Source organism: Homalodisca vitripennis, chromosome 3 (genome assembly GCF_021130785.1).
Source record: "Homalodisca vitripennis isolate AUS2020 chromosome 3, UT_GWSS_2.1, whole genome shotgun sequence".
NCBI classification, from domain to species: domain Eukaryota; kingdom Metazoa; phylum Arthropoda; class Insecta; order Hemiptera; family Cicadellidae; genus Homalodisca; species Homalodisca vitripennis.
This window is the reverse complement of record NC_060209.1, coordinates 168,391,386-168,401,742: the sequence shown is the minus strand read 5'-3', so window position 1 is coordinate 168,401,742 and position 10,357 is coordinate 168,391,386. Positions and strand designations below refer to the sequence as shown.

The following is a 10,357-nucleotide window of genomic DNA, read 5'->3' as shown; positions in this document are numbered from 1 at the left end:
CAGCCATGATTTTAATTTAATCTGAAATAGCCTTATGTTTTGACTGTTTTTTATGTCTATCGGTAAAATATAAAAAATTTTTGGGCCTAAAAATATAAATGTTTTACTGAATATAGTTTTATTCACTTTTGGTCTAATGTCTGTTACTTTTGAAGCTGCCCTGGTATAGAAGCGGAATTGTTTTGAACATTTATTTCCACTACGTATGTAAAACATTTTTAATACTTTAAAAATAAAAAGGTATTTCAGAGGCAGAATTTTTAGGAGGCGAAATAGAGGCAAGGACGGTTCGTGTTTGGATTTAAATGTTATGATCCTTATAAAGTGTTTTTGTATGATTTCTAATGGATTTAGTGTGGTATTGTTTGCTGCACCCCACACTTCTATACCATAAATCAGTCTTGAGTGGATTAAGGCAAAATATAGCATACGTAAAAGGTCATCGGTTAAAAGATTTCTTAAATAATAGAACGTTCTTATATTTTTTCTTAATTGGGTCTGTAGATGATAGATGTGTTGCTTCCATGAAGCGTTTTCGTCTAGAATTACGCCCAGATATTTTATATGAGTTACTTGACTAATAATCGGGCAGGGACAGTTATCATTGATTGAGCAATTTAAATAATCGTGATATTTTAAAGTATTAGGGAAAGAGTATTGTTTTAGGTCAAAATTAATAAAGTTTGTCTTTTCAGCATTTATTTTCATTCTGTTGTTAATACACCAGGTTCCCAAGGACTGCAAATCTTCATTATTGTTGACCCATATGTTCTCCCAACTTTTCTTGGAGTAATGGATGGCAACGTCATCGGCAAATGCTATTATTTTACCCTTGAATGGAACATTCATTAAATCGTTTATGAAAATTAAAAATAGTGTTGCAGACAGTACCGATCCCTGGGGTACACCTTTCACAATAGATTTTGCGTGACTGAGACAGTTTTGAATTTTTACTTGCTGGGTTCTTTCTTTTAGAAAACTACTAAACCAGTTTAGCAAAGGTCCTCTTATTCCAGCGAGTTCTAATTTGTCTAGAAGTATGTCAATGTCAACAAGGTCGAAGGCCTTTGAAAAATCTATAAATAATCCTGTACATTTATGACTATTATTTATGCTGTTTAAAATTCCCTCCATAAAAGTTGCAATAGCCTATTCTGTACTTTTACCTTTAGTAAAGCCAAATTGGTTAGATGAAAAAAAGTTGTTGTTATTTAAAAATGAAAGTAGCCTAGATTTAATACACCTCTCAAGCATTTTAGATATAATAGGCAATAGAGCAATCGGTCTGTGGTTTTGTATCATTTCGGGGCTGCCTTTCTTAAAAATAGGTACAATTATAGTTTGTTTTAATTTAGAAGGAAATTTGCCTGCTTCAAAACTTAAGTTGACAATATATGATAATACTTCAGATATAGCAGTTTCAATATGTTTTATTAATTGGACTGATATATTGTCAATTCCAGTAGATCTTTTATTATTTAGGGATTTAATGGTATTTGCTATTTCTAGCGGAGTGACAGGACTCAGGAACATGGAATGCGGTTGACGGCGACAGTGTGCGAGGGCTGCCTCGCGAGGGGGGGAGGGGCCGGCTATCAGCTGTTGAGAGACTGATACAAAGTATTCATTGAATATGTCGGCTATTGATTCTGGCTTATCGACTATGGTGCCGTCCTCCAGTCTTATCTTAGTAGTTAGTTTTTTATCAGTTCTATCAATTAGACTGTTGATTGTTTTCCATTGATATGCTGAATTACCTGCATTGCGATGAAATTAATTGTGGTAGTAGTTTTTCTTTGTACAACTTATCTCGGTTTGAAGATTGTCTTTAAATTTATTAAAGTAATTGCAAAAAGATTTGTCATACGGTCTATTTTTCAAAATGTTTACTAATTTGTTCCTCTTATTTATTTTTTTTTAACAGTGATTCCGTTATCCACGGACTTTTGAATTTAGCTTTGCTGAATTTCGGCAGAAATACTTTTTCATTGGTATTTGAAATTATACTTTCATGTAATGTATCATAAAACATATCTAGTGACAGGTCAACGTCTGTCGTATGATAGATTGCATCCCAGGAGGAAGCTAATAAATAATGTTTAACACCCTCAAAGTTAATTTTTTTAATTGCCACTTCTTTGTTGCGCTGCAAATTGTGTACATTAAAGTTATTTAGAGTTAATGCTGTTAAACTGTGGTCGGTAATGTTAATGTGAAAAATTCCTGTTTTGAAGTTTGTTAGATTTTTGTGCCTGACGAAAATGTGATCCAGACATGAAGCATGTTCTGTAGTTATTCTAGTGTTATCATTTATAAGCGAGTTAAAACTATTATTTTGGAACAGAGATAGGTAGGCTTCAGATTCGGGACTATGTTTTCCTATATCTATATTAAAATCTCCAATAACTATAGAATTTGGTTTTAATTGTTTGAGAACAGGTTCCACTTCTTTTACAAACTCCAATTTTAAAAACTCATGCATTCTATAAACGCAAAGTAATGAAAATATTAGGTTGTCAAAATAGATTTGTAGTAGTAATACATCTGCAGTTGTCATCTTACATTCTATAACATTTGCCTTAATTCTATTATTGATGAAAACCACTATGCCACCTGATCTGTACGTCTCGTTACAGTTAGAGAAGGAGGTATAATTAGGTATTTGGTAGTGTGTTATTTCATTATTAAAAATCCAAGTTTCAGTTAAGATCAAAACATCAATATTTCGTTCTAGCTTTTGCAAATACATTAAAAGTAAATCAAAGTTTTTCCTGAGGCTTCTAATATTTTGATGTATAAACGATATATGATTGAATTTGTTTACAGGGAAGAAAGACTGATCCAATGTATTAAATATACAACTCATATAGTGTTAAAGAGTTAAATATGAATAGAAAATAGCTAAAAAATAACATACTTAGATCTAATTACGAGTAGCATAAACTATTTACAACTTATCTAAATCAGCGAAAGTGTCAACCTTCTTACATTTTTCTCCTTCGCCTCTTCGCACGAAGATCTTGCCGTCCCTGGTCCACACGTATTTGTACCCCTTCGTTTTCGCAGCCTCTTTGGTCCTTGAGAGGAGTTGTTTATTTTCTGGCGAGAGATGTTCATTGATAAACACTTTATTCTGTAAGTTGAATCTCGGGTTGATCTTATTGGCTGTCAGTGGTCGCACGTTCCTGAAGCTGCTGATCCAGACGTCCTTTTCCTCGAAGGTAGAGAACCGGACAATGATAGGCGGCGTCCTCTTCTTATTAAAGGAAGGTATGCGGTGAGCTGCTACCACTCTTTCTCTCTTCAGCTCGACTCCGATGGCTCTCCCAACGTCGTGGATGATGGCGTAAACATCTTCATTATTTGATTCAGGAACTCCGTCGATTTCTATATTTTGTTTCCTGGAGTATTGTTCTAGGTTTCTCACCCGTACCTCCAGATTGGATACGTTGTTCCGCAGCTCCAAGTTCTCTTTCTGAAGCTTAAGGTTATCTTCCTGGGTTTTCTTTAATTCTTTCCTGACATTCTCCATTAGTTTGTTACTTTCCTCAACTGTGGTATTGAGGAAGCTCAACGAGGTGCTGAGGCTAACGTTCTCGGTGGCAATCTTCTTCAACTCTTTCAGCATTTCTTTCTTGAATGCCTCGATAGTGTTGACTAGAAACTCCTTGCTGATGGTCGTGGTTCCTGCTGATTTGCTACTGGCCACTGATGAGGACTCCGGTTTACAGGAATTACATATCCAATCTTTCTTGGAACTCCTTGTTTTCTGCGGAACACAGTTAAGATGGCACACTGCTCCACAGTTCTCTGCACACCTCACCAAGTTAGGTTCACCATCACACGCTGAGTTACAGACACTGCAGTTAACCGGCATTATTTGAAAATCGTCACTTCGCGATTTTTATAAAAATTATTAGTGTCGGAACACGATCGACCTACACGTGGCTCACTATGACCTTGAGCTCGGCGCACAGTGATAAGGTCCGCACTGCTCGGCTGACTGATAACGACTGATATTGTGCATGTAGTCAAAATGTTTCCTACAGATATATGGATCCCTACTTATGTTATATCCTAATATCTTAAAATATAAGCTGTTCACAAATTTCCCAGCATATTTTGCGAACTTGTATAGAAAGAAAGGATCTAAGCTTACCAGCACTTTTAAAATATTAGTGAGCCCTTAAGATCTCTTATTTAACGTAAAGAAACTGGTTTTTAACCAGAATAGGATTAAAAGCGCTGTTGAAATAAATCTTTAGATATGGAAATGTTATTAATAATAATGTTGGTCAATTACAACTGGTACGATCTGCCAAGTTTACTATTTTCGATTCAGTAACAGAAATTATCTTAGTTAATTGATTAAAGCACAAATTGTAACTTACTATCTACAGTACTACAAGGGTGGCTAGTCAGCAAGGAGTCAGAAGAAACCTTAAATGAGGAAATATACGAGTACGTTGAGTTAAAGTGCTCTACTGGAAAAAATGCTACATCCGAACCTCAAAGGACGAATCCTTTAGAAAGGGCGATGTTTAAGGTTAAAGGAATATAATATACGTCATTTTGTAAGGTGATCAATATTATTTTCTTTGCCTAAGTTGAAAAAGTTAAACTTTTAAAATACTTACTGGACTCAAGAATTAATTGTTTAGGGTATTTAGTACTCTTCGCATCCAAAGAAGTACGGTCCACAAGAAGTTTGTCAAAAATATTAAATGTAAGCAAGCCAAGATGTACTACTTCTTAATGAGTTTTTCTAACAGAGATAACAGATAACAGCACTTAATAAGTTTATATATTTTAATAAATTGTATGTAAAATTACAATATACTTTTAACTTACCAGGTCCTGTTGTAGTATATGTAAAATAATTTTATTGGCTCTCATGTTGGGAAAGTTAAACTACATCAATGCTTACTGGACCTAACAAATATTTTTTTTATTTACTTTATGTAAGCTAAAAATAATCAGCGTTAATGTATATTACTAACATTTATTATAACTAGAAAAACATATTTCGAGTCGCACAATTATTTCATGTATTAAGATTTCTTTTTAACCAAGTAATTATACACAGGTTGATTCTTTTGTTTTAAAACTGTATAAATTACAATAAACCTACCATAGCATCTTCACTATATCAGTAATATTGTTTGTTCATTCTGCTAATGCTTCATTTAAACTACACCATCGGCATCTGGAACCTTACTTATTTTATGACAATAATAACAATAAAATCAGATGGATTGGTCTGATGTTTGCTTAAATATTTATGAAATGTATTTTTCTCAAAGTACCACTAAATCTATCCAATTATAACAATGAATTAAATATCATAAATCATACTGCCAAGGCTAACGGTTATGACAACATTATGTTGGGCACTGTTGGAATTTTTGCTGAAAGTAATTATAATAGAGAAAATAATAGTATTTTTAAGATTATTAAATTAAAATTTTCTTTTTTTTAGAAATTCCGGTAGTAATATGTAAAGGCTATTTATAAAACATAGACTGAAGTGAATGTACAAGTAGCTAGACGCATGGTGCATAATCCATGTGATTCTCTGACTTCGTTTTACCACTCTCAGTCCTGTGTTTTTATCAAACAATTCTTAGCCGTAAAATTATCACGGTAATGTATATTTGGAAAGATTACAACACTATGATAAATATATACATTTGTGTTTTTGAGAATGATCTACACACTACTAATTCAAATAAAGCGTCGCTTACAGCTCACTCAAGTAATACATGAAATATAAAAATACAGCAAGCAGCAATATAAAGGCATGATGCATATTTTTGACATCAGAGACATCAATCTTACAATAAAGCTCGTCTGGTATCTATTCTATACCCAGAAGCCATCCAGTCTTAAAAAACTAGATGATAAGGTGCTCTTTTTTTCTCATCAGGTGCACAACATGAATGCAACATGTCAGTCCAGGCAGCTTGAAGAGCATTAATTAAAGCGGAATTGTAACTTACTATCTACTACAAGAGTGGCTAGTCAGCAAGGAGTCAAAAGAAACCTTAAATGAGGAAATAAACGAGTACGATGAGTTAAAGTGCTCTGCTGGAAAAAATGCTACATCCGAAACTCAAAGGACGAATCCTTAAATGGCACGGTTTAAGTTAGAGGAATACATTATAGGTCATTTTGTAAGGGGATCAATATTATTTCCTTTCCTTAAGTTGAAAAAGTTAAACTTTTAAATGCTTACTGGAGTTTAATAGAGTGATTCCTAACCATATTTAGTGTAACATTTATGTGTTACCTGCACATAGGCTACCACCAAAGTACGCTCTTATGTGCGGGAGTGTGTTGAGCTTTGAGAGCCGACTGGCTGTACTGTTGTTACTATGTCAATGGTTAGGAATCACTCTATTAAACTCCTAGGTATTCTCGGTCTGGATTCAAAAGTATCATGGCCAGCGCATATTCTGTATGTTAATACTAAACTATCTAAAGTCACCTTTTTATGTAAACTCAAATAGCTCATCCTAAAAGATAACCTTAGCAGGTCTACTTTGCTTTTTGTAACAGTATCTTGTTATATAGTGAAAAGTATTGATCCTACAAAAGAGAAGTTCTAAGGATAGTAATTGAGTAACCATACAAAACTCACTGTACAAGTCTGTTTATCAAAGTAAATATATTTACTGTAATCAATTTTATATATTCTTCCTTTGTTAAACTTAAGTAGAATTTACATCAGTATCCTATTAAAAGTAGTATCCATTGTCATTTTTAAAGAAATAATTCACTTCTATGTCAACCCTACTCTAGACTTAGCAAGATTCTGAAACCATCTCACAATTATGTATAAATTTGTGTAACAAATCGCCTCTTTGTAGTCATAATGTAAGTATATTTTAAGTATCTGGTTTATTAATAATATCTAACAGTACCGCTGATATTTCTATTATTTAACATTTGTGATGCACAGAGTCTTCGTCTTGTTAAAATTATATCCATCTTTTAATCACTGCTGCTCATTGTTGTTTTAAATGATAACCTTATGTTTATTGTTTGCCTATTTACATTTTACAATGTTTCAAGCTAACCTAAATAAAGACAATTTATGCGTATGACCTTGTATAACCTAGTCAATATAGGCTACTCTCCATTAAATATTGTCCACTCTGTAGATGAGATGTCTTAAAATGTTAACTGTTATTTATTATATTTTCTATCTTTTAAATTTTCTAATTGCCTAAAAGAAGACAATTTTTGTAAGGTTTGGAATAACATGTATGCTACACGACATGAATGTTTTGGCTACACTACATTTTAGGATGTTTAAGCCGTAACAATGTATGTAAAATATTATCTTGACCTTGTCCCGCAATGTAAACATTGTATTTACTGATAAAATAACTGATTGATTGAAGAGCAAGCTGCCTGGACTGACATGTTGCATTCATGTTGTGCACCTGATGAAAAAAAAAAGAGCACCTTATCATCTAGTTTTTTGAGACTGGATTGCTTCTGGGTATCGAATAGATACCAGACGAGCTTTATTGTAAGATTGATGTCTCTGATGTCAAAAATATGCATCATGCCTTTATATTGCTGCTTGCTGTATTTTTATATTTCATGTATTACTTGAGTGAGCTGTAAGCGACGCTTTATTTGAATTAGTAGTGTGTAGATCATTCTCAAAAACACAAATGTATATATTTATCATAGTGTTGTAATCTACTTGTACATTCACTAGCTACTTGTACATTCACTTCAGTCTCTGTTTTATAAATAGACTTTACATATTACTACCGGACTTTTTAAATAAAAGACAATTATGATGTAATAATCTTCTAAATACTATTATTGTCTCTATTATATTTCTTACAGCAAAAGAATTCCAACAGTGCCCGCCATAATGTTGTCATAACCGTTAGCCTTGGCAGTATGATTTGTAATATTTAATGTTTGTTATAATTAGTTAGATTCAGTGGTACTTTGAGAAAAATGTATTTCATAAATATTTAAGCAAACATCAGACCAATACATCTGATTTTATTGTTATTATTGTCATAAAATAAGTAAGGTTCCAGATGCCGATGGTGTAGTTTGTATGAAGCATTAGCAGAATTAACAAAGAATATTACTAATATATTGAAGATGCTATGGTACGTTTATTGTCAGTTATACAGTTTTAAAAGAAAAGAATCAGTCTGTGTATAATTACTTGGTTATCACCTGTAAAGAAATCTTAATACATGAGATAATTATGCGACTCGAAATATGTTTTTCTAGTTATAATAAATGTTAGTAATATACATTAACGATGATTTGTTTTAGCTTTGTAAGGGGGTTTTCCTCTCTCTCACTAAACACTTCTATCCCGCGGGAAAACCCACCTCCGCACTAGTCTTTTGTAAGGGGATTCTATCCTGGGTCACTAAAGTAAAATGAGAAACACAGTTTAAGTGAAACACTGGTCTGCTTTATTACATCTATCCCCAGTCTATGTACACCATATACAAATGAGCTCTGATTCCTTAATTCTAATATTTACAACTTGGTGTTCCCTTGAGAACTCCCGCACTGGACCTGGAGCTGGATGGCCGAGCTGGGTATCGAACCACGATCTCGTCAGGTGCAGTCCTGGGATCGACTGGTAGCCCCCCGTAAGCTCCTTAACCTCCGTTGAAGTGCTCGAGGTCTAGTAGCAGGCTTCGGAGATCAGCATAGCTGTCATGACTCTATGGTCCCCGGTTGAAACAGCGGCGTATGATGTCCCCTAGCTCCGTGTCCTCTCGACTGGCTGGCAGGACCATCACATCCAAAATCACGACTCCTACGAGTACTTCTGATCAGGTAGCGATCCTGCATCAGAATGAATCTGAGAACATACAAACTCTCTTTATATGTATCAGATAACATGTGGAAGGAGTGGGGGGCCATCCCCATCCAACCACATCTGTTATTAATGACATCGGTGGCTCAACACGCCCTTTCCGATGTTCCGCGGGCTCAACACGCCCCTGCGGAGATGCCGGTGGCTCAACACGCCCGTCCGACGAGGTACCGGTGGCTCAACACGCCCGTCCGGTGCCCCGCGGGCTCAACACGCCCATACAGGGGTGTCGGGGGCTCAACACACGCCCGTCCGACGAGGTACCGGGGGCTCAACACGCCCGTCCGGAGGTGTCCCGCGGGTTCAACACGCCCATGCGGGGGTGTCGGGGGCTCAACACGCCCGTCCGACGAGGTACCGGGGGCTCAACACGCCCGTCCGGTGTCCCGCGGGCTCAACACGCCCATACGGGGGTGTCGGGGGCTCAACACGCCCGTCCGACGAGGTACCGGTGGCTCAACACGCCCGTCCGGTGTCCCGCGGGCTCAACACGCCCATGCGGGGGTGTCGGGGGCTCAACACGCCCGTCCGACGAGGTACCGGGGGCTCAACACGCCCGTCCGGTGTCCCGCGGGCTCAACACGCCCATGCGGGGGTGTCGGGGGCTCAACACGCCCGCCCGACGAGGTACCGGGGGCTCAACAACACGCCTGTCCGGTGTCCCGCGGGCTCAACACGCCCATGCGGGGGTGTCGGGGGCTCAACACGCCCGTCCGACTGGTCAGGCCGCTAGGGCCCGACTGCCTTGCCAGCTCCACGCCTCCTGCTTATCTAGTGAAAGAGTTGTGGTGGGGGTTGCCTGTTATGGTGGGGGCTGGCTAGCAGTAGGGCATTGCTTGATTTATTATACATTTCTAATCCCACCCACACAAATTGTCTCATCTCTTTCGACCTTCCACGTCCAAGTACGGCCTTTCCCCCCGTTACTACTTGGGGACTCAAACACTTCGTTACACTCTCCCATTTCTTTCTAAAATATTTAAAAGGATAATAAAGAACTCAAAAATACTTTTTCTCTTTAAAAAATTTTTTTCCCTTTTTTATTTCTTTTTATACACACACAATCTAAGAACTTTTTATCTGTCTAAGAAAAATAGAAACCAACATAAGATACATAAATTAACCAACTTTTGCTTAACAATATCAAAGAATAAAAATAACATCTTAATAGTAATAAAAATCAACAACTTCTTAATAATAATAATAAAAATCAATAATAACTTTTTAATACTATAAACACAAAATAATAACCAAGAATGTAAGGTTATTTCTTCCAGTACTTGGATCCTGTTTGTCGGTCCCTGTACTTCCTAGTACCTTTCCCCAGCCGCTTCACTTTTCTGGTCCGCTGCTTCCTGTCTTTTAGCCTCTTCTTCGTTGTTTTCTCCGTTGAAGATGGTTCTCTGGGTTGGGTTGAGTTGGGGTACCGTGATGGTCATTGTATCCTCGTCCAAACGTCCTGCCTCTCCTGAGAAGGTTACC

The 10,357-nt window shown here is 36.6% G+C and overlaps 1 protein-coding gene across 1 annotated transcript; it reads right to left on the bottom strand.

Moving 5' to 3' along the window:
• Positions 1 to 2,947: 2,947 nt before the first annotated feature.
• LOC124358454 lies at positions 2,948 to 3,877 on the bottom strand. The gene has a single exon (XM_046810750.1). The coding sequence runs from the start codon at positions 3,875 to 3,877 to the stop codon at positions 2,948 to 2,950; it is 930 nt and encodes a 309-aa protein (XP_046666706.1).
• Between the last annotated feature and the right edge of the window lie 6,480 nt (positions 3,878 to 10,357).

Coding starts and splice junctions, on each gene's coding strand:
- LOC124358454 (XM_046810750.1), bottom strand. CDS start 3,877: ATGCCGGTTAACTGCAGTGTCTGTAACTCAGCGTGTGATGGTGAACCT.